General features: G+C 45.2%; 1 protein-coding gene and 1 long non-coding RNA gene across 4 annotated transcripts in view; one reads left to right on the top strand and one right to left on the bottom strand.

The window, feature by feature from the left end:
• LOC139060212 (uncharacterized) overlaps positions 1–25,311 on the bottom strand; it is a 228,066-nt gene that overhangs the window by 131,790 nt on the left and 70,965 nt on the right. The window lies entirely within an intron of this gene.
• Positions 1–25,311, top strand: part of LOC135902372 (uncharacterized) — a 92,585-nt gene that overhangs the window by 22,364 nt on the left and 44,910 nt on the right. The window contains exons 2-3 of one of the 3 annotated variants that reach the window (XM_070539759.1): positions 9,809–9,908; positions 11,625–11,687. In XM_070539759.1, coding sequence (XP_070395860.1) covers positions 9,809–9,908; positions 11,625–11,687 — 163 coding nt within the window. The remainder of the gene's footprint in view (positions 1–9,808; positions 9,909–11,624; positions 11,688–25,311) is intronic. The other 2 variants (XM_070539760.1, XM_065432387.2) reach the window with 2 other exon arrangements.

Genomic DNA, 25,311 nt, shown 5'->3' with positions numbered 1-25,311 from the left:
CCTACAGAGGGTGTGAGCTCGTCAAGGAGCCAATGAAGAATTTTTTTTTCTCACCTACTCATGTCATTGGAATAAGAAATACGTTCAAGTGAAAGTGCCGTCGTAGGGCTGTTGTGTTAATAGTGGACTACTGAGATTGGCACCTGTAGTAGTCACTGTGGTAGAGACGTATATATAGATTGTTTGTTTGTTTGTTTGTTTGTTTGTTTGTTTGTTTGTTTGTTTGTTTGTTTGTTTGTTTGTTTGTTTGTTTGTTTGTTTGTTTGTCACTCTCTCAAATGCTCCTATTTGGGACCTCACATAAGGGATCGGCCGGTTTGATCACGATGATGTTATAGATAGTGGCCTTGAAGGGTGCTGTTCATGGTGTGGTGCACAACTTCTTCAGGTTAATCACCTCAGTGCCTTGCTCTCTGGGTAAAAAGAACTTGATACGTGAACAGGTAACCGTTGGTGGTAGGTATATGATGTATATAAGACTACACATTCTGTCAATCACAAGGTTGTGATGAGAATTTAGGCAGCGTAGAAGTTGAATGTCGTGAATAAAACACGGGTGATCATTGGAGAGGTAGGAAGTTCATCTCCCTCTCGCCTGATTATCATAGCATGATAGAACGCATAATGCTCGCGCAGTGCAGTCGCTAACGAATAATAGCACAATGACAAGAGGGTACGTAATCGCAACATATATATATATATATATATATATATATATATATATATATATATATATATATATATATATATATATATATATATATATAATATTATTTGGTAGTTCTCATTATGGTCTTACGTACCTGCATTAGAAGCCATATGGCGAGGCAAGTAAAATAGAACATCGTGCTAACATATAATTTCTGACGGTGTTCCGACAATGCCTTTCATTTACTATATCACTTTTCCTTCCCGTTTCTGCGTGTAATGAAATTGGTTGTTGTTGTAGTATGGAAAGGTCCTCCAACTTTCGCTCACGGCCACCGTAACTCATGCAGTGACTAAGCAAATGAACAGCATCTTTCTAGAAACGACCGATGATGAAGAAATATATTTAATTTTTCTCTCGCTATAGCACAGCAGCGTGCGTGACATATCCGCCATTCAGATTTCTCCGGTCAAATATGCAATCTATATTATATCTGCTGTGCTCTCTCACACTTACCATTTTTTTTTATCGACAGTCCGTTTCCCAAAACAAATGCAAACGTCCGTTGTCACTGTGTTGCACAAAAAAGGAGACAAGAATGAGTTCACGAACTACCGACCTAGTTCTATATTACCAATATTTTAAAAGGGCTTGTAATATATATTTAGGAGACGAATTAATCTTTTTACTAAATTTGGCTTTCTGAATCCCAATATGGCGTTATGAAGGACAGGTCGACTTAGACTGTTTTACTGACTCAGAAAAAATAATTCTAAAATCTCTTGAAAACAAGAAATTGTGTACAGGAATTTTCATAGAAGTTTCCAAGGCCTAAGATGGTCGCTCTGTCATTACGCTTTAATTGAAAAAAGAATGTCGCAGTTTTACCCGAAAAGCGAAAAATCGATTGCTAAAGCAAATTAGATGACAGCTATAGGAAGTAAGGATAGTAGTTTTATCGGGCGTATGAACATGCAAACATTCACTTAGCTAAATTAACGAGCATGGTGCCACGCACGCAGGAAGAAATATGAACACATCTCACTCGATGACCGCACACATTCGCTGTTTAAATGCTGGAGTGAGGAAGCGCGGCAGCTGCAGCAAGCGAGCTCACCTTCGTGCTGCCTCTCGCTTCTACGCGAACTCACAGGCGAGAACACAGCGCACAGGAAGTTATCAACCCATCCACGCACTCTGTCTCCATTGCTGATCGCTTTCCAGATAGGGTTCGCGCGACCGCACCATAAAGCGCCCGAAATACTCTATAGCATTGTCAGCGCACCGCCACACGTCGGCCGAAGCGCCGAAGCTATCTACATCGCGTTCGGCGATCGTAAACAAGCCAAAAGATGAACACACTCTGCTACAACTGGTGGTAACTGCACCGACGTTTCGCGCTGCTATGAAATCGCGTCGCGCATGCGCAGAGGGCTGCGGCGGCGGGCGCAGTTCTCGTCAACGTCAATTCACATGGGCTCTGTGCGAATACTCGCAGTAGACGGCAAAGTAGTCGGCTAAGCGGACAGCGTCCATCTTAAGCCTCGTTCCAATCCTCACGAAGACGCCAAATTAAACAGCTTCGCGAAGACAGCATCGAAGTCAAAAACGATGCAGGCCACTTTCCTGTCCAAACAATATGGTGGCTGTGCAGGATGCTTGGAAAGCCGACAGGAAGGTTGTCTGCGCACAAGAAAATGTAGAAATGCCATCCTACACCTTTAATGTAAGCTACATCGTGTTTTCATATGTTTGCAGGCGCAAAAACATAAAGTACGGATATAATGTACATGTGCTTTTGCCAATCTTTTCTCACCTCATCGGTGAGGGATCGCACGGTCTCCTTCCAGGAGGTCCCCAACCAATATCAACTGAGCACGAAGCTATATCCCTGTTGTGCCGTACCACGTGCCTATCATCGAGGCGACAAGAGCTATCATACTGCGTGCACCACGTCACTATCACCGAGGTGATGGGAGCTGCCATACTACGAGCACCACATGCATGTCAGCGAAGCGACAGGAGCTCCCACTTCTCCGAGACGAATCAAGAATTCGACGAGGGGGAATTCAAAAAGCACCCAGCCATCTCCGCAACGAATGAAGAATTCGACGCGAGTGATGTCGTAACCTGCAAAACTGGTTCCTGCCGACGAGGGGTCGCCAAAGGGACTAAAGGGAGAGCCGGCCCATTGTGAAGACAGAATCGCTTCCAGCCGCCCATTCGGTCTGATGTGCTCTTGCAGCAACATGTACGCTATCATCCGCTATCTGTAAATATTGTATAAAGTTTTGGTTTATCCTTCGTCTGCGGAAAGAGTCCGTCTCTCGTCCTCCACCCCGAAGTCACAACAGTGGTGGCAGCGGCGGAATTCGAAGACAGATAACGCCAGCAACAGCGCAGAACGGCAGCCACGAGGACCACCGGCGTCAGGTACTTTGGAGGCGTGAGTGCCCGACATTTGCCTTTCGCATCGCCAGACCTTTGTCGCAGACGTAAATGCTAAGGACTATTGCTCAAGTACTCTGAAAGCATTCTAGTGGTTTTGTCTTAGTTCACTTCAGGCCCTGCATAGATTTCCGGCTTCAGAAGCAAAGCTAATTTAGAGGCAAAACTGGAGGCGAGCCGACAGATCGCAATGGAGAAGCTCAGGATACAGGACCTTCTTCATGTTTGTCAGGAAATGGACATTTCGTTTGCTGCGGCAAAGCGAAAGAAAGTAATTCTGGACGTAATAAGAGCACAAGAGGTAACTGAGGAGGAAGTCATAGAGGTTTGGGGAGAAATTCTTGAGTGGAGACGCGATAAAAAAAAGGCGCGAGGAGGCAGAGGAGAGCAAAAGGCGCGAGGAGGCAAAGGAGAGAAAAAAGGCGCGAGGAGGCAGAGGAGCAAAAAAGAAAGGCGCGAAAAGCGCCTATCATGTTCTTAAAATGAGAGAAGTGGAAATAGAGCAACTTCGAATCAGCTCGGCGCGTTCAAGTCCCTTTTCCGGTGGAGAGGATACGTCTCAAATGAAAATACAGGACCTGATGCTACCGGACAGGATAGGCGGTGATATCGCACTTTTTCTCGTGAATTTCGAACGCACGTGTGAAAATATAGCCCTGAACGAAAGCCTTTTGTCTCAAAAAACTTATTTCAGTTGTCCCAGGAGAGGCCGTGCAAGTTCTCGCACGCTTGTCTAAAGAAGACTACGTGAACTATGGAAAGGTAAAATCCGCGCTTCTTCGCAAATACCGCCTCCCTTCCGAGGCATTTCGACATTGCTTTAGACAAGCAAAAGGGGCAGCGAGTCGCACACCGAGTTCGTGCACGAGTTAAAGTCTAACTTAAAGGAGTGGCCCAAAAGTGCATGCAGAAGTGTATGGCAACCACGACAAGGTGCTTGAATGCATAGTATTGGAGCAGTTTCATCGAGTTCTTCCAGAAGTAATTAGACTTTGGCTACAGGACAGGTTCCCAGAGGTAGACCTAGAGAGGGCAGCACAGCTCCCAGAGGAATATTATACGCGCCGAAACTTAAAAAAAAAACAGATTCAGAAGACAGGCTAGAAAAAAAGGACTATTCTGTTAAGCGACTTTCCCCTCGCAGCCAAGTTTTGCCGAATAAGAAATGATCCACGAGCGACGAGTTCAGCACGAGAGTATCGACTAAGGCTGAAGTGGCGAGGGAAGGGCTAGCAGAGACAGCCCAGTCGGCTGGGGCCGCTAAAGCTAAGGCAGATGTAGAGCGCGCGTTCGAGGCCCGGCGACCAATTATCTGTTTCTGTTGCAACAAGGAAGGCCATGTTTCCTCAAATTCCAAGGAGCAAATCACGTTCGCCAGCACTAGCCATTCAGACGAAAATCGGAGGCTGCTCGAGTCATATATGCAGGATGTCGTGATAAACGGGAAAATGTGCCGGGCACTTCGCGACTGCGCCGCCACCATGGATGTTACTCATCCGTCCTGGGTTTCTCCCGGTGACTTACAGGAGAACGCGCCTGGATCAGGCAAGTCGCAGAAGTGCAGAGCGCGTGCTTGCCAGTTGCCAGGTTAACCCTCGAGTGCGCTTTTGGAAGGTTTCCAACGGAGGCAACCGTGAGTCCAAGTTCACCAGAAAAGTTTTCACGTCGTTTTTCAAACAAATTGCAGTAGCTTTTTGAAAAGGAGGGCTGTTCGTTCTCTACCAGTCTCGCTTGCATGTCGTTAACGCTATCGTGGTCACGCGCCCTCTCAAAGAAGCCTGAACGCTCATCTTCAAACGAGGAAACTGACAATGTAACGTCCTCACAGCGGCAGCCTAGGCCGAGAGACACGGATGATGAAAAACACAGGATTCAGATTTGTGAAGGATCAATTACCGGATCAGTGACAGTGGGTGAGGAGCCTTTCGAGACTCGGGAAAACGGGGCGCCTACGGCTGAAGTGGAAGTTTCGCGGTTTACTCTCGCATCCTTTTGCTGGGAGCAGCTTAGTAGAGTTGAACACGAGGAGCTTATCGCAGCACAGAAAAGTGACCCTTCGCTAACTCTGCTGCAGACTAATGTAAATAAAGGAGGGGCCCGAAATAACATCTCGTTCTATACTAGGTCAGGTGTCAAGTACCGGAAATATCAGGATTTCAAGGGTCGGACTTACAACCAACTACTCGTGCCAGAAAAGTACCGACCACAGCTTTCAGAGTTAGCGCATGGGAATGCTTGGGCGGGTCACTCCGGTATCAAGAAGACAAAGGCTAGGCTAGCGCAAGATTTCTATTGGCTAAAATGCTGAAAAGAGGTTGAAACATTTGTTCGGTCATGCGACGCATGTCAGCAAGTTGGTAAATCCAGTGGCAAGGTGACAGAATTTCACTCGGAGCGAGACAGGGCAAAATAAAACTTTCTTCGATTGCCTCAGCTTTGTCTTGTCTGCCCGAATGACTGTTAGGAATAGCTTTGCAATCTATTTTTATTTGTTTATTTTCTTTGCATGTGTCTTCTTTGAGAGCACTATTTGCGGAAGTCTGTATCCCGGGCTCCTTATCGGGTGCGTGCTTCGTGTATAGTAAAATAACCGTAATGGTGCTGTTGACCAACAGAAGACATCGAAGCTGAAGGTGACGCAGGGACTACTTCGGTTCTTGAAAGAGACGGGCTTCGACAAGCGGCTGTGACTGCGATGCCACGTTCCACGCAATAGTGACGGACTGTAACTGGCGATGTGTGTGCTGTGCTATGTGCACTCTCTCTCTCTCCTCCCCATCTTTCATCCCCCCATCCTGCCCCCATGTGTAGGGTAGCAAACCGGTTGAGCTAAACTGATTAACCTCCCTGCCTTTCGTTCTCCACTTTTTCCTTCCTTCCTATAGAGCACAGAGGGGGTTAGAGCGTTTGTTTTCATGGAGTTTGGTCTGGCGTTGTGGGGAGCATTGGGAAGGTGCTAACTTACCCCAAAGTGGTTGGCGTTGATTTTCGATCAGTCCGTGAGCTTTCTCACATCCAAGCAAAGGAAATACCTGTGGATGAAGGGGTGGCAAAGCCATTTCCTTAACCCCATAAAAGACATCAGTCAATCAGCACATCGCATACATCGGGCCGCGTCGAACAGCTCAACTTCTGGATGTATTATCTGGCGGCGGGGGCGCTGTTGTGCGATACCACGTGCCTATCATCGAGGCGACGGGAGCTCCCAGTTCTCCACGACGAATCAAGAATTCGACGAGGGGGACTTCAAGAAGCACCCAGACATCTCCGTGATGAATCAAGAATTTGACGCGAGTGACGTCGGCACCTGCCAAACTGGTTTCTGCCGACGAGGAGTCGCCAAAGGGACTAAAGGGAGAACCGGCCCATTGTGACGACAGAGTCGCTTCCAGCCGCCCATTCGGTCTGATGCGGTCTTGCAGCTACATGTCCGCTATCATCCACTATCTGTAAATATTGTATAAAGTTTTAGTTTCTTCGTCTGCGGAACGAGTCCGTCTCTCGTCCTCCACCCAGAAGTCACAACACTCCGCAGGCAACAAATCTTCTCGTAGGGGCCAAGAAGTCACTTGGCAGAAATTGCAAACGGAAACTTTCGCCATCTTAAAGCTATATTCCAGGATTTAACCTCGGGAATACTCTGAAGCGTGCCCCTGGAGCCACGACAGACGAGCGGACATTAATCATAGGATATGGGCCTGCCCAGCCGCACCCGTCGCGAGGCATTTTAAATGCCACGAATTGAGAGCCTCGGCTCGGACTCAGACCAACAACATCGGTCGTCCAGCGCGCTGGGGAGGCCGCCAGGGCCTGCGGGCTGCTGGCTGCTTTGTAACCTTTTGAAACTCCTGACCAATAAAATTTTACGAACGAATACAACATCCTCACCTGATGAACAACATATTTGAATACAACATTCATACAACGTTCGTTACTCAGCTCTCGAGATGATTGACCATTACGGTGGCTTGAAAGTGTTAAAGCATCGCATTTTTTATTATGTTTATCCTTGCAGCGAATCATGGACAAGTGAAGTTTCGTTTGCGCGTGCTTTCTTTGTAATCATAAAGCAGAATCTACTGGACCCGTTCTTGATTGAGGTATGAATGATGTGTTTTTTCCTAATGAAGCATGGAGAATTGGAAGTGGTATTGTGCATCATCTTGCTGGTGTGAAAGAAAAGAAGGGTCATAACGTTTCTCACTTCAAACACCGTGCTTCAGTGTTAGCCTACATCCCAGAAGACGCACGGTGTTCTTAAAATGCCGCAGAAAAAAAAGTGAAGTACGATGTCTGCGACATTTTGGGACGTCATGCCTGTGCCTTTCCAGTCAGCGAAGCCCTCGTATTGCGCAGGAACGTGCCCGGAATTCTTCGTCTCCGTCCCGTCGTTTCGGACACACTTCCATTCCGTCTGCACTTTGATGTCACCCTTCCTCCGGCTTCTGTTTGTGCTACGGCGGCGCTCATTCTTATCGTTTTTCTTTTCGGACATTCTACCCCTCGTTTCGCAGAGGTTTCGACTGCTGACCTTCCACTTTCGACAAAGGAGCGACGCCAGAACAGCACATCAAACGCTCGAAAAAAAAAGCACAGAAAGCATTCAATGTTCATTCTACGGGGAATACTTAACATAACCAGGGTGAGCACAGCAGAGTGGAAACCAAAGTACAGTTATTCATTACTCCGATAATAGTGCAAATATCGACCACGACTATCGCCAGCGTTCTTACAAGTCGTATTTTTAAGACGAGACAAGAATGACATTATGTGTATTTCGGTCTGTACTGTATGCTGGCTGGGACGGAAAAACAAGCTAAACAATTTTCGTGCCAAACAACGAACACAGCAACATGACGCGGATGATTTCTCTACCTTTGTGTGCTTCGGAAGAGGCGCGTCAGCTGAAGCTGAAGTGTCATTATGGCGGGGCAAGCAGCAGTGGCAAGGCAGTGGCAGCAGCGGCACGGGGGCTCCTTGAACGAGGGGCGCCAGTAGAGCTGAGGGTCAGCGAGGCGAGCTATAGAAGCACCGGGAATGGAACGAGTATCTTTGCAGATTTGCGAAGCACTGTGCCCGACTGGCTGGGAAATTTGCAAGTTTTCCTGCGTGAGCACTAGTAGTGCCAATGTGGGAAAAAAGTGTATGTGTATGAAGAAGTTCGGAAAGCCGGAGGTCCCGTGGTAGATGTAGAGGGGGAAGGGAAGAGCTTGGAAGAGAGTGTTTGTGCGTGAATATATATATAGTGCAAATGATTGTTCTGCTCCGGACCACCGTTACTTACACTTCTCTCCTCGAAGAGGCTGGACATGTGTTCAATGAGCTCCTGAACAACACTTTACGTAATGATAACGCATTTCTCTCCCATTTGCCGCTAAAGCACCACAGATTTTTTTTTAAATCGCGAACCAACTTCACTTTAAATTCTTACATAGTGCAATGATATCGCACCAGATGGGGGTGGCAGGGATGGAAGTGCTGCGTGCCATATTATGCGAAGCCATCCAGGTGCACCGATATGCGCCAAACTTTAATTTCTAATGATGGCGCCTAGCCCTACCATCAAAGCCTAGAGAATCTTTAACTAGGCTGCAAGAAAATAAAAATCGTTTTATACCATAATGCACTGCGAATGTTTTATATAAGTGTTATGCGTTTACGTATACGCGGACTAGCTGAAGATTTTTGGAACTGGCGCTTATCTCATGGGGAAGTCGGAAGGAATGCCGCGCTGGATGAATACGTTTGTATAGTTGGCGCAAGGTGTAGCTCATAGCATCATTATGCATTTTGGCATTCGATCTTGCGCTTTATTGGTACACCTGCGTCGATTAATGGGCGAACGTCGTGCGTTTGATGTTCTCAATCACGCTTTTGCCGCCACAGAAGGCAAGCAAAGGATGTAAAGTTTTGTACTAAGTCAAACTTAACGGCCAAATTATGGTCGTAATTAAAGTTAGGCGGAAATGGGAACGTCCGAAATTCCGTTCGCGGCAACGATGTTCACGACGTGACTTGTGCAGATCGAGTGTGAAATTTTATTAAAGCACCGTTCGGCCGACAAAATGTCACTTGTCATTTTACATTGCTTTTATGGCTACTTGTGACGGAGCCCCGAATAAGGCCGAATAATCGAGCTTATTCAAAATATTAGCAAACCGTAAAGCCAGGGAACGTTTTTATCTTTTTATTGTTTTCAAAAATATCTTAGAGTTTCTTTCTCGCCAAATGATCTGAAGCTCTGGCCAACATGCAAAATGACCAGTATGTCACTTCACACTTATTCCGCGGTATTCTGCTAAAATTAATGTCGCCATGTATTAAAAATTGCCCGAGACCAGAAAATTACCAATCACTCGAACGGTGTTCACTGTATACCTTGATGCGTGTTGTTCATGGTGGCCACTGAATACTTCTCGTTAATTTTCCACGAGTACGTTTATTTACCTATTTGTTTAAGTTCACCTAATCATTGAGATGTCTATGAAAACGTTGTAGATGATGTTGAGAAATTACCGATTACAGCAATTAAAGCAACTTAGGTCTCGTGAAGGTTATTTTTAATGAAGAAGGAATCCCGTGAAATAAATAAAAAATAAGAACGCTGTGACCGTGACAGCCCCTTTGCGCACCGAAAACAGCATCAATCTTTATGCGAACTTCGTCAAATAGGGGCACAGGGAACGATCACACGTGCTTTTTGCTCGACAGCTCAGCAGTTCTTGGCTCGCATCGTCGGTCCTCATCAAACACAAGGAAGCGCAATATTCCAACGGTTCGCTTTCCGAACCACTGCAAGACCGTGGACCAGGTTTGTACGCTCGTAATACACACAATGTACTAGATGACGACGTTTACATCTGAGACAGCTTTTATATCTGGTGCCGCACGAGTTGTCGCGTGTTGTTCTTTCATTTCGTGAGCCTTTTCTTGTCTTTTTTTTTACTTATTGTTTTTGTCGGAAAAAAGGACAGAGCAAGACCTATGTTGCTATATAAGCTGTTTTTAGACATTTCACGATGTATTCCACAGCCTTTGCGTTGACACCTTATTGAATAGTTAAGGTAATAAATGTTAGCTCGATAAACCTAAATATTAGTTGCTTGTTCACAATGAAAAGCCAACTCAACTAGCATTAACAAAATCCTATCAACCTAGAGTGGGCACTGTTTATAGGAAAGCCTTCATTTGTCTTTTTCTTGGCCAGATTTTGTTGGCAGATCTGGTATGTAACTTAATGGTGGTTTCTGAAAAACGCGTATGGGTTTCATTTGTAGCTTCATGCTACAATAGAGTGGATCACAATTTTTCCCTGTCATGCATTTTGCTCACCTAGCGGGCTTCCACAGAACGGATTTCCTGCGACTTAAAGTTGTTCTACAAAGACTAATACAGAACACCTTTTCTTCAGCTGCCTGTACTTCCCTTGTAACCAAGCTGAGGAGGAAGAAGTTAAAAAGGTGCTCTTGGAAATGAAGAAGTGAGGGGCTTTGAGCAAAAGAAATAAAGGACAAAATGACCAATTAGCTGTTATGGTGACTTCTGCGGAATTCCGTGAACATTTTGTTCGATGGTACCTCCGTAATTACGGGAAGTATACTTGATTTGGGTACCAAACATCGTAGGTTGCACTTGAATGAAATGGCTGACTCACTCGCAGAAGCATTCCTCAATGGCCCTATCATATCTGTTTTGCCGACATCAGCTTATGTCACCGCGGCTTAGGTGCCGAAATTTCTCGATATCGCAAAATTCTGCAATATCAATGCTAACATCATCTTCTGAATTTCACAATCCTTGTTTCCCATGGAATAATTATTGGTGTCCTTCAAAGCAATTGGAGGTTTCCTTACAAAACTGAGATGTCGTATACCGCCTCAAAATATTTACTTACACAGGTCCGGTCTCACTGTGTCCCCTATATGTTCTTTTTGCAATGCACCTTAATCTATTGAACATTACTTTCTCTCGTAGCGCCGATCTTCTAGACAGAGAAAACTCTTGGAAAACTAATTTCGACAACTTAGACTATCGCTAACCTCGCCATTCTTTCTTTCTTTGGGGCGACTTCACTGGGACCCAGCCACAGGGATGCTTTTCTCGCAGTTTACAGTTTTGTTAGAGAGACAAAAAAGTACCCTGCTTAATTTACAAAATTTTAAATTATTGCTAATATTTCACTTTCTAATATCAAATTAATTTATCCCAACATTCTTAACAATATTTTTTTTATACTGCTCAATCACATTTCTTTACTCCAACGCTCTACTATTCAGAGTTAGTTTGGTTTTAATTCTAAACATACTGGAGTTCAGTAGGTCGTGCTGGAAACACCTGTTTCTTGGCCAATCCCCCATAGTGGTATGCGCCAGTGTTTGGAAACAAGACAACACAATAAAGTATCATGGCCGCCTTGTTGGCCTGGTCACTTGCTCTGTTACAAACTTGGCGCAGCCGGATACGGAACCTTGTGCTACTCGGCTGAGCCACTCCCATTTGCCGTGTACAATGTGCTCCGACATTACAGGTGCCCGAAATAGGTCGGTGGACGTTGCACAGTGCGTGTACGGTGAAGAGTGGTCCTGTACGGGTGAGCACTGATCATGTTGAACATTTACTACTTCAAGCTTGACTCCTCGAAACCGAACGCTCGCCAGAACTTTCAAGATTGCCATGAATGAGCCTCAGCATGACGCAGACATGGTGCCTTCTTGCGAGTTTCGCGGTTCCACAGCAGTAAATCCCGTCTTCGCGAAAACAGAAGTAACCTCTCCTAACCGCTATTTAGAGGACCGGAGTGCAAGTGCGTTGATGTACGATTTAATGAAGCTGCAAGAGACGAATAGCCAGCATCAGCAGCAGCTATTTGGATTATTTTCTGCAAACATATTTTTCGGCAATTCACCAACACACCCATGCCATTTGTCAGGCCAGGAGCCTATGATTGGTCGTACACAGGAACTGCCCAGGAATGGCTTGATTTTTACGAGTAGGCTTGTGACAGGAATTGCTGGTGAGAGGACAAAGATAAAGTTATGAGCATGCGACTGTACATGGGAGGTAGCGCAAAGATTTGGAACGAGCTTCGAGCTTCTAAAAAAGCTGGGCGCCCATGAAACGAGTGAAAACAGTGCTTTTTAATTTCATTCGGTGAGAACAAGCTTCAAGGTTGCGATAAAGCTTTATCGTGAAAGTACGGCTCCGGTACCGTTCTTGACTATTTCTTTGAGAAATGGAGACTGTTGCATTTATCTGACTATGCTCTATCCCATGCTTAACTGGTTCCGCTCATTATACTTAAACTTCTGTAAGACATGCGGTGTCATGTTCAGTTTCGAAAAATCAAACTCAGAAGAGTTACTGCAGAATATAAAAGAGCTGTGTTATAATGTGGAGTAACCTCATAGCAGCTATGACAGTGTCAGCAAGGTGCTCCTAAAGACGAAAAAGTGAGGGGCTTTTAGCAATAGACTTAAAGAGTCATGGCCGCCTTGTTGGCCTGATCATTTGTTTTGTTACACTAGCCAGAACTTACAAAATTGCCATTTGTGACCTTTACAAAGCTGCTCCAAGATGCGTATTCACTGTTCCTGAACGGACAATTCGTGCTCCAAGCGTGCTCCAACGTGCCAAATTTGTTGCACCCTTAGCTGGTCCCTTAGCTGATCCAAAGCTTCCTTGGCCACTTCCCCCCTGAGGTGGGGGAGTGGGGCTTGCAGTGCCATTTAGTGGCATTCTTCCTCGTTTATTGCGAAGCACCATTTGCCTCATCCTAGGCACATTGTGGTAAGTTAGGTTCTTGTCTCGCCACGTTTCAGGCTTCTTCAATAAAAAACGAAATTCAAGTGTTCGATGATGAGATCGAACGTCGGACTGCGTGCGTTGCAACATGATGCTCTAACCGTTAGACCACGATCGTGTTTATTTTTTTTCTTTCGTGGTATTTATTACAAAAGTAAAGAAAACCTACGTAAATAATTTTCATAGCGGCCGAAACCGCCATAACCGCGTCTGCAAACACAAAACAATCACTCCACAGTACAATTATTATAGTAGACAGTTCCATACAAAGGAGACAAAAGGGTGCACTTCATCAACAATGGGTACCAGTCCGAGTTGAAGTCTGTTTGATCATAAAAGTCTTTCAGTTGTGAAACAGCTGGACCACGATCGCACGTATTTTTTTCACGTGACCACGCCAACTAGCCCTCAGATGACTGGCGCGTGCCTCACATTGTATAGCACGGGCAACGGGCACGTCCTCGAGTGCCAATTTCTATTCGGCCAACTTGATACTATTCTCTTTCTCGTACATCCTATTATTTCATCATGGCAGCTGATGCTTTGAAACGCTGTGTTAGGCTGAACCACCTTTTGGATCACGTCAGATCAACCGAACAGGTTGCAACGTTTGATCGCTGCAGTAAAGAAACGAAACTGCTGGCATTACGTTGCCACACACTCGTCAGCGCCGTCGTTATCTTGCTTCTGTGGTCTCACATGGGCTCACGTCACACAAGCCATTGCTTGCTTCACATAAACACGCTACTCTATCTGCGAATATGAAGAACCTTAAAATATGCTCGACAACCTCCGAAATGTTTCGCATAACATCGATTCCGCCAATGCGTGAGATCTGCGTTTTTATTTCTTTTTGTAATTTACCTTCACAGGTAAGCAAGGTCAATGATTGTCTACACCGGTCACGTTTTCTTATAAACGAACAGCGGGAAGAAATTTCTGTACTGACAAGGCCTCGTCCCGAAATAATCCCAGTGGTATTGTTTTCCAACATATGTGCGGAGGTTCCACGTCTTATGAAAAAGGCTTATTGAGAATATGAGATCGCAATGCATTTCTCAGTATAAGCATTTTCTGGCTTGCAAAACGTCTGCTCTCGGTAAATGTCACTTGCGCTGCCACTTACAGTATGTCGGCGAATAGAGCTTCCCCTAAACTTTCGTTTCTGCTTTTCTTTGATGGCGGCAAACAAAGAGTAAGAAATTTCCACCCAGCGACTTCAGGTACATATGATGATTAAGGACACTTTATTGAAATATAAAGCGAACTCTCGAGTGTTTGTCTTGAGAACAAGAGGAAACCACTAATGACGGTAGTTGAAACCAAGAACGAGTCGGATTCTCAAGCATTTTGGCCATTGAGTCATCTATCCGAACGGCAACCGTCTGTAGATATCGCGTCACCAGTGATGGTGACGTAACGGGGCCTCTGTAGCCCGTTATAGAGGCAGCTCTGAAACAGCGGTCAGACAAAAAAATACAAAAAATGGACAATAGACTGTCTTATATAGACGTAGAGTGATTACGATGACACTCACATGAGGTAACACGCTTATTCAAATACGAATGCTAAATGTGGGCAGTGCTGTGCACAAGGATACACCGCGCGACCCAGACTGTCATATAACTGTCTCACAAACTGCACTGTTGAAGCACATCAGATGGGCACCTAGCACATATAGCGTATGTCTGTCCATCTTGAGTATTTTTGTGCTCTGCCCGTCTGGAAGGGGGGGGGGGGGAGGGATAACTTTGTTACCTTTCATTAGTAAACGTGGCCCAGCTTTCCGAGTGTCCCTTGTCACATGCTAAAGCAACTTTGTTCTAACACGAGGGAAGCCATGCATGCTCGCATGCAGATGAACGCCATGTATATCTGCAAGACGCACAATAGTGATAGAACCATTACAAACAACGTCCCTGTACCAAAGGGCATGTTCCTTTTTGAACTCCTACAGCTATCGTATTGGAATGGCGGATTCACCAATGGGCGCTAAGTGCAAGTGTGAAGAGACCATCAGTCACCTTCTGTGCCACTGTTCTCGCTTCGATAATCAACGTGAGACTCTCCAGTGTGCCTTAAATAGACTGGATGACAGGCCATTTACGGAAGCGAAGATCTTGGGAGCCTGGCCTCACAGTTCATTGGCCCAGAAAGCAGTTCGAGCGCTTTTTCGCTACCTGAGGTCAACATACTTGAGTGCCCGACTATAGACATCCTACACTAGGTTCTCTCTCTTCCTCTTTCACTCCCCATTCCCCTACCCACGTGTAGGGTAGCAAACTGGACTCAGTCTGGTTAACCTCCCTGCCTTTCCGTCTTCCCTTCTCTCTCTCTTTCTCTCCTTTTTGAACGAAGACAAAAACTGGCTTGCAGACTTCCGAAAAAAGAGGGGATTACTTGGCGGGGTACTTATCCCCAGTGACTGTTTCAAATTTTGCTTTATCTGATTGAAGAATGATCAGCTGTGTACTGAGGGCAGTTTTCCTTTATATTCTCCGTCTGATATCTGATACAAAACATTGCTTTTAGGTAGAAATATTCTGAGCGCCTCTTCCTTTCTTTTGTTTTTTTCATCCGCTAAAAAGTCACCAAAATTCTGGCTAGGTTTGCATCCTTGCTAAAGCCTCTAAGCGTTTCGTGGCATGTATTCTGCTGTAAGAGTGCATTGCATTGTCAGGTTGAGGAGATGACTGCCACGTACAGTCGCGGACAGAATAAAATGGACCACGACATCTCCGAAAACGTTCAATTCCCGAGCAGCCTGTAGCAGTAACCAGTAAAACTGCCCACGACAACGTTGTTAGCATATTCTAGTCGAGGTACAAAATGCAAATACCAGATTGCGTTGTGAGGTTGTGGAGGCATTCGGCTTTTTATTAGATTTCATGGTCCATAACATTCTGTCCGCGACTGTACATCAGAGCCAATGCGTGCTGTAAATATCCATTTACTGAAATCAACGTCTGTGGTTAAAACTAAGGGTCACAATAGTCGGTGTGGACAGTTCAGGGTCATGAGGCATACATAAGCTGCCTGACATGTAATGCGACTACGGTAAAAGAAAAAAAAGGCCAGCAGATCCCACGCCCTGTGGGAATCGATGCTATGCGAAGCAGTGTGCGCGGAGCCTACCAAGTTAGCGAAACGACCATGAGTGCACGAAGACGTAGGCGGCTGTTTCATGACCTACACGACGCGCATGTCATAACATTCATGTCATGACCTATCATTTATGTTCGTGATACACTCTTGTCAAATTATGCCAATTTTGCTACATACCAAGACGTAAACGGCTGTGTCATGACCTACATGACACCTATGTCATGACCTGTCATTCATATTCGTCATATACTTTTGCCAAACTATGCCAATTTTGGTACATACGAAGTTAACGAAACAACCATGAGAGAACCAAGGCGTAGGCGGCTGTTTCGTGACCTACATGACACACATGTGACGATTTTCATGTCATCACAGATCATTTATCGTCATACACTCTTGTCAAACTAGGCCAATTCGCGTACATATCAAGACGCAGGCGGCTGTTTCATGGCCTACATCACATGCATGTCATGACTTATCATTTATGTTCGTCATACATTCTTGTCAAACTATGCCAGTTTTACTACCTACCAAGTAAACGAAGCGATCATGAGAGCATGAAGACGTAGGCGGCTGTTTCATGACCTACTTGATACACGTATCATGATATTTATGCCTTGACCTATCATTTATGTTCGCCATACACTCTTGTCACACTATGCGAATTTTTGCACATACCATGTTAACGAAAAGACCGTGAGAGCCAAGACGTGGGCGGCTAGATAGATACATACTGTCAAAATGGCAATTGTTCGCCAAGAAATGCTTGGTATTTAACATGCAACTGTAAAATAGGTTGGATTTGCTCCAATTGTATACGCGTTTAGTGTCGTTTGATGCAAGCTCTGAGTCTGCCAGAATCGCCGCTGCCACGCCAACGGGTGAGCACGTACGAGTAAGTGAGCACAACGAGTGAGCACAAGAAGAGAAGAACGCGTGAAATACGTAAACGAAAAAAACTGACGCACAAATTAAACAATCTGGCCAACGAGAAACTATACTGACATTTTTGTAGTGCACGGAGTTATCTGCTCTGTCTTGTTTCCCGTTTCCATATCGTCGTTGCTGTTGAGGGTGTTTATAGTGCGCCCACAGTATCGTAAACAATATTCTTGAAGTGCCCGGTTTTACTTGTGGGCTACTTAATTTTGGTATACTCTAGTACGATTATTCCTCGGTGTTATTTCTTCTTTTTTTACGTTCACAGGTATATAAGCAGCTAGCTTGTAAACCACATGGCCGGTCATCCCCTTCGCTAGCATTCGTAGCCTTTTATTCCTTCCGCATAAGAACCACTGCTGAGCTTGGAATGAATTACCACATTCTGCTATCAGAAGACCCAAATTACCGCAAAGTATCGTATCCGTTTATCATAGGAGAAGCCATGTTTAACAGCCGTGAAGCAGCTCTCATAAAAACGCGAGTTCCTGCGGACCATACAAGGAGATTGTTGGGCTTCCCATACTAATGGCGTCGTAGCGCTCACAGAGCGAAAAGCGAAGAGTGCCAATCTAATGCAACCTTAAAAGTGGCTGCTTCACCGCAGATTCTGGAAATGCACACGAGCAACGGCGTTCAACTCCCCAATTATATAAGATATCAAGCACTCTATGACTGCAAGTCATATTTCCGCAAATTCCGCCTTTGACGTCACTCAGGCAATCGGACTGTCCTAGCCTGCCATAGGTTATATATGATGGGTAACTTTGTCACTGCTGACATTCCATATAGTGAAAATGATTCAAACGCGAAGCGAGCATTTCGAACTTTTCTGTCTCCACTAAATGGTCAATGCCACAGAAGCGCATTAATCACGCAAATGGAACCGCTCATTCGAAAAGTTACCTGATCTCTAGTGACTGAGGGACACGGAATGCCACTTGCGTTACTCATTGTGTACGTAGGGAAACGGAAATAACGTCTTCAGAGAAATGGGGTTATGCCTCTAACTTCCTCACGTTCACAAACCAGATTGCAGACTGTTCGGGTAATCATTCGCCGCAAACACGTGGCGCTATCATCTGACAGTTATGTCCCTATGCAAGGTGTTTCCACGTGCATTCACAACCAAATAAAAGTAGCACAAGGGACCAACAAGGGTGAAAGCTAACCATGAATAAATAAATGAAAAGCCAGTTTCCATAGGCAAGACACAGTGCTCGCGGTAACGTGAATTCCTTTGGATTTCGCAGTGAAATCTGCGAGTTTGTGAATTGTTTCAATATTTGTCTCCCTGCTACCAGGGCCAATGAAAGTCGGAACAATGGAAGAGAAACTGAAAGACGTTGCATTAACAGCTACTCGTGAGATACATACAGCCGAATTGCAATCTTTTGACCATTTTATCGTGTGTCCTTTCTTTCGGACGAAATATGCTCTTCCTCTGTTCGTGAACCCGGTTTACTCAGGAAATGCTGCAACTCCAATTGACTATAGCAACGTGCAGATGTGCTGCGTGTTTACTCACGCTGAAACCAATTATGGTTAAATTATACCCGCTCGTCTATCCCCTTCTCACCTAAGCCCCTATCTTACCGCACCGTTTGCATGAATGTGAAGTATTACCTTTCGTGTCTGATGGTTTATGTGGTATTTCCAACCAGATGTCTTGGTCTTTTACGCGTTCCTGTGGAGAATAAAAAAAACATTTTATTGGCTGAAAACAATTAAAATGAGCGAGAATCTTCTGGCCCACTATTTTCTCGAAGTTGAATTATGTCTTATGCAATTCGTTGAATTTAGCATATCTTTATCTGAGTAATTTAGTACCGCAAGATTAGGTACTCAAATTCGAAATCCGATACAGAGGCATATTTACTATAGCAGCCTATAGCAGCCTACGGCAGCGCCCTCCGCATGATAATTTGATTCCGTGTGAGCGACAGTGGATTTATAAGTCCGGACGTAATTTTCAGCAACGGAAATGGTGAATATATATCATCCGCAACACCAACTTGTTCAAAGGGAATATGCGGAGGAAGGAATGGGTGTAGAAGGCCTCATGGTGAGCTTGAAGGCCGCTTATGGCGTTGATATTGATCGCAGCTGACCATGTATTGCGTTGTTGTGTGACGCATCTGTGGCCAGTAGAAGCGTTCCTGGACATCCTTCAGCGTGCGGGCGAATCTCAGATGACCGGATGTCGGGTCATCATGCATGGCAAGTAGCGCGTCACTTCGAAGACTTTCTGGTACAACAAAGAAAAAGCGAGGTCCCCTCGCTGATTAGCTGGTTTTATACAGCAAGTCGTTACGTATAGAAAACCGACCACTGGCTTTGGGAGCGTGGGCCACGACAAAAAGAGGTTCCAAGCGTACGTCGTTACGCTCTTCCGCTGGAAAGCGGTAACGTCAGGAAACTTAGGAGCAATAGCAGCTAGACGCTGTCTTCATGGGAGTCTGTCGTTGCCAATGGTAGGCGAGAAAGGTCATCGGCGTAAGCATGACGGCGGCCACTCCGTAAGTAACCACAAAGTCATATTCTTGAAGTCATTAAGCCCATCCTGCTAGACGATGAGACGGATGTCGATGACATACAAGCCAGCATAAAGAATGGTTGTCGATGGTGATCTTGAATGGGTTACATAACCGTGAATTTTCTGAACAGCAAGAACAGCCGTGAGACTTTATTGCTCTTTGACATGTTATTATGACGTAATATTTGCCATAATGTTGTTGTACTGCTTTCTTTGGTATTTACTGCACATAACAGTTACTAATAAAATAATGCACTTATAAAAAACGCGGATAAAAAGTTTGGTGGACGCTTAAGCTTGACCTTTAAGAGTGGAACGCGACAGCATTCAAAGCTACCCGAGTACTTCTCACGCTTCCCGGCAACTGCAGCTCATGTAACCGTATATAATGTTCACCAGGAAACGCTGGCGGCGAATGCTATGCACGAAGGCGAGCTTTGTGGTTCTTTTTGGATGGTGTGCTAGGAACCGAGGGGGGCGCGCGTTGCTCTTGCTAACATAGACCTCAAACGGCAGCTGGAATACGCTATCACGTTACAACGAGATGAAAAGGGGGTTAATTGAGGAACCCAATTTTTATTATTCATATCATGAGAAGCCAACAAACAAAGAGACCAAGGAAACCATAAGTGAAATTACTTGTACTTAATGATCGAATTAAAGAAATGATAAATTAATGGCGATGAAATTGGATGAAAAAACTACTTGCCGCATGTGGGGAACGATACCACATCTTCGCATTACGCGTGCGATGCTCTAACCAACTGAGCTACCGCGGCGCGGCTTCCCCATCCTCCTTCTTGGGTATTTTTGTGTTACTACGAGAACTAACCTTGGGAGTGTTAGCCAGCGCCACCACTCACAAATCTTGGCGGCGGATGTGGAACATCCTTTCTACCGCAGGCGTCGCGAGTTCGTGAACTTTCTGGGTAAAGGCAACTGGTCAGCAAAACCGCACATGCTACCTGAAGGCATCAGTGTTGCCGGCCAGAGAGGTCAGTTGCCGGTCAGAAAGGGTAATTCCCCCTATGTTTTCCTTATTATCTTTGATTGTTGGCTTTTCATGATATCGCGTTAAAAGGGGTTTCTGTTTGAGTTACCGCGTAAGAGAATTTTGTTTTCCTGTATACTCAAATTAAAATCCGACGCTATTATGTCTGTGGGTTGTAAGTCGTACTTTACGATTTTTCTACATATCTTATTCAGCAATTTTCAGTAATTTTCTTGCGCCACATGGAGGGCCTACGTGATTGGGCATGCGTGGTTCGAAATTCTTTTTGCCGAGGCGACGTCCGACACTGGACGTCGAATTTTCTGTGACACGGGGCCCTTAACGAATAAAAATTTCAAAGCGTGCCATGTATACAATGCTTCGTACTTTGTATATGTTATGGTCCCGGTGGAGTTGCACCGTGATTGTAACTCGGCGTTCATATCGTCTCTTCTTGAAATAAACTTTTTCGAAAGAAAATGTCACACAGTTCGTTCAGTGTGCATCCGTAAAGTGGCCTAATTTCACAATCATTTGACACGAACTATTTGCAAGAGTTTGCTTTGAATGTTTGTAGCTAGTGGTGAAAGCCATTTCTGACGGCGTTGAAATGAGAAGCTCATTCCGCATAGTGAGATGTCGCATGGCGGCACGAATGAGTTGGATACCTGCCTTCTTCAAATATATGCTCTGTGGCCACTATCTGCTGCGCATTGCAGGTCGTGTTTGCTAAGTACTCGTATGGACGTACGTCTCCTGCCTGGTTCTCTCCCACAGATTTCTACATCTTATCTCACATTGGCAATGTTTCCTGAGCGATCTCATCGGGTGGCCTGCGTAATGCGCTCGAAATTTCCCTCGATTCTTCGGCGGAATTAACCGCCTGCTTGGCACGTGGAGCTAACGGCGGAGGCTGCACGCGGGTGTGGCCAACGAACGCTGCGCAATACGCAGCGCGTGGCGATCCTTAACCTCACGATGGGCGCTGTGCGTTAGCTCAATGCAAACGAATTGAGTGACCTTATCGTGGGAATCGAGCGTCCGACGTTCAAAGCAGAGTAAAAAAGATATCTTCTGGTTATTCCCCCTCCACTTTTTCTAAGCTCCTTTTCGTCAAAATCAATGCCTTCTTATTCCTTTACGACATCTCGCGGTCAACGTGGGAGTTAGACTGCAGACCGTGAATGCCGCAAAAGCAAAGAATGGCTGCCGCCAAGCGTATGTTCGCGGAAATCTAAAAGAGAGGCGCCACCCACAAAAGTGTGCACTCTCAACAAAGCGGGTCTTCAAAGCTACTTCTGGAAGAAATCGCATCACGCCCGTCACTCAATGGAATTCGTTCGCGCCTTTCAAAAGCGTTCGCGATAGCTGCTCGAATCGAACCTGTGGCCTGCTCGAACGAAGCGGCCTGTTTCGTCTTGAGGGGCAGCTTCGCTTTTCTGACCCCGGAGAGCGCTGACAGGAGCGTTACCCCTGACATTGCTTCGGCGTCTTGACTCCGTTTTAGTTTCTGGTCACGCGTCGTTCACTGCCGACCCTTTTGTAAGCTTCAGAGAGGCGGCACCGCAATGTGTTATGGGCTCTTTTTTCGAAGAAGAGCATAAGCCGGGACTGTCAATGAAGTGCACTCAATGAATTGAGAGCCACGGCGTAGGAATAGCTTGGCGCAGTCTCCAAATCGCTGACTAAAAGGGGGTCGTCGGCACACTCCATATTCTAATATACATTAACGACCTCCCAACAGACATATCATCTACAATACGTCTATTCGCCGATGACTGTGTTATTTACCTTAGTGTCACTACTAACACTGACCAATCTATTCTGCAAAATGACCTAAGTTCTATTGACAAGTGGTGCTCACGCTGTATGATGGAACTAAATGTCTCTAAATTAATGTTAACGCATGTATCACGTAAACGCTCTATATCCAAATTCGCATACTCTTTAGGCTCTGTGAATTTACCTGAGGTCGACAGTTACCGCTACCTTGGCGTTATCATCCCTAACAAACTAAATTGGTCGAACCACGTTCTACAAATAACAGCCGATGCCTCAAGATCTCTTAACTATATTAAAAGATCCCTATCCTTGTCTCCTCCGTCGATTCGTAAACTAGGATGCGTACCAAATTAGAATATGCTTCTACAATTTGGAATCCGCATCAAAAGTACTTGATCGACACTTTAGAAGCTACTCGAAATCGTGCATTACGTTTTATCTTATCGAAATATGACAACACTACCAGCGTTACTAACTTGAAATTATGTATTAGTCTGCCCCTTTTAGCATCAAGTCGTATGACTTCGCAACTCTGCCTACTCCATAAATTGTACTACAATTTCCCTGACCTTCGTTTCTCGCTTTTATTTCCACCCATGCGCTCATCACATCGTCTAATAAATTACTTGAGCATCCAAAGTCTTCATGGTTCTACAAACGCTGTCAACAAATCCTTCTTTCCCGCTGCAATAGATCAATAGAACTCGCTTCCGGAATCCGTTGTTGTAGAGTGAAACCCTTCGAAATTTCGAGAGTTACTTACCACCCATATTTTCAACTAATTGTGCAAAAACCTGTGTGTTTTTTTTCAGTGTCTTTTCGGTTGTCGATTTTTGTTGCTTTGTACAAGACCATTTCTTCGATATTTGTATTATTGTTTTGCCCCCCACCCTTTATGTAATACCCTACATGGGGCCCTTAAGGGACAAATAAACCATGTTGATGGTGATGATGATGATGATGATGATGATGATGATGATGACGACGACGACGACGATGACGACGACGACGACGACGATGACGACGACGACGACCTCCGCTATCCGTGGAAGTAGTAAAATACTGCGAAGACCACTCTACCTGAACCTGACCTTAACAAGCTGGACTAATGATGAAAGGGACCAACGTCGAGAGCTGCCATGAGAACCGCGTCGACCTCGGATTCCCAGATTGCTACACGCTTGCGCCATAAGCGGGCGCAAAGGTGCAACATAGGAGGCGGAGTCTGGCGGAGCGGTACGACATCTTGGAATGTTATTGCGACCGATTCGACAATTGTGATTGGTCGGGTTGCAGACATCAAATTTCCTAATCTAGTCTCCTATGGCAGAAGACTGTTTTAAAGGTGGAGACTTTTGGTGCAGTTGGAAGTGTGCTGAGGTGTCCTGACTAGAACCTGACTACTTGTTTCAATATGTAAATAATGTAAAATAAGCCCCTTATCTTTCACTCCTACTCCTGGAAGTACTCATCCCTTTGGCATGGAGGATCCTTGGCCTAAACACTACCCGAGTCCTAACAGTCCGAGGTACTCAGAACCCACAATAAATGTTCATCGTAAGCACCCAGCTTCAGGTTATTTTATCGTATCTAGCATACGACGAAATGTACCAGAATCACAGCATTTGTGTATTGCTGTTCCTTTAAAGACAGACTGTTACTGACCCCCACAACTACCCGTAAACAAACCGGGAACTGCTATAATTTCACAAGTTGTTCTTTTAAATGCGAATCATTTCTTGGCGGACATCTGCGACTTTGACAGTATCTATCTAGCCACCTACGTCGTGGTGCTCTCATGGTGGTCTGTTAACTTGGTATGTGCCAAAATTGGCATAGTATGACAAGTGTGTATGACGAAAATAAATGATATGTCATGGCATGAATATCATGGCATGTGTGTCATGTAGGTCATGAAACAGCCGCCTACATCTTGTTGCTCTCATGGTCGTTTCGTGAACTTGGTAGGAACCAAAATTGGTGTAGTATGACAAGAGTGTATGACAAACCTAACTCATACGTCATGTCATGAATATCATGACATGTCTATCATGTATGTCCAACAGCCACCTACGTCTGGGTATGCACCAAAATTGGCAGTGTATGACAAGAGTGTATGACGAACATAAATCATAGGTGATGACATGAATGTCATCTCATGTGTGCCATGTAGGTCATGAAACGGCAGCCTACGTCTTGGTGCCCTCGTGGTCGTTTCGTTGACTTGGTAGGTTCCGCGCACACTGCTTCGCATAACATCCATTCGCACAGGGTGTGGGATTTGCCGGCGTTTTTCTTCTCCCCTTTGTTTTGACTGAAGTCAATTTAAAACAAATCGTTTTGTTGAGGCCAGGCTCGTTTGTTACAGATTGAGTTTGCGTAAAAGCTAAATCACAGACGGTCAAAATAAATTAGGGATTACAATAGAAAACTGAAATACAAATAGAACAGGGGTTCGCAAAAAACATGGACTTTGAAATGATCGACACAAGGAATGTCGCTGACACTAACGTTTAGACAAAGACTTGTCGAAACATTGGCTCCAGCGACGTGTCCTGTTCAACCACTGTCGATAAATACAATTATGAAATGCTCCCACGTAGCGTTAAGGATGTGGCGCATGTTTCCCGTTCTGCCTAGTTCCAACAACTGAACAAGTTCAACACGCTACTTATTGGTTATGGAGCAGTGCCATGTGGGACCAGCCTTGCAAGGTGTATCAGATATCGTTCATGCTTTAGCAAGTGCACCGCACATTCCGTCTGCCAAAATGACATAGCATCCTAGGACAAGATGGTGTGGTACGTCGGGCGTTGCCAAACTTAGACGAGACATTCTGTCAGTGGATCTTCGTCTAACATGAAAATTGTAAAACAGGCAGCAGTGTGTATCCGATCTGCCAGCCGCTGGCTACGCCACTGTCCAAAGTCAGAAACAAAAAGGAACGGGCAGCATTCCCAGACTTACAGATTTTGCTTATATCCAGACTGGTTAATGTACGTTTAGACTGCGTAAGTAATGTGCAGATATTTCACAAAATATGCAAGCACAAATGCTAAA

The sequence above is a fragment of the Dermacentor albipictus genome, chromosome 5 (genome assembly GCF_038994185.2).
Source record: "Dermacentor albipictus isolate Rhodes 1998 colony chromosome 5, USDA_Dalb.pri_finalv2, whole genome shotgun sequence".
NCBI classification, from domain to species: Eukaryota; Metazoa; Arthropoda; class Arachnida; order Ixodida; family Ixodidae; genus Dermacentor; species Dermacentor albipictus.
Note: the sequence above shows the minus strand (reverse complement) of the source record. Positions and strands in the feature narration are given on the sequence as shown.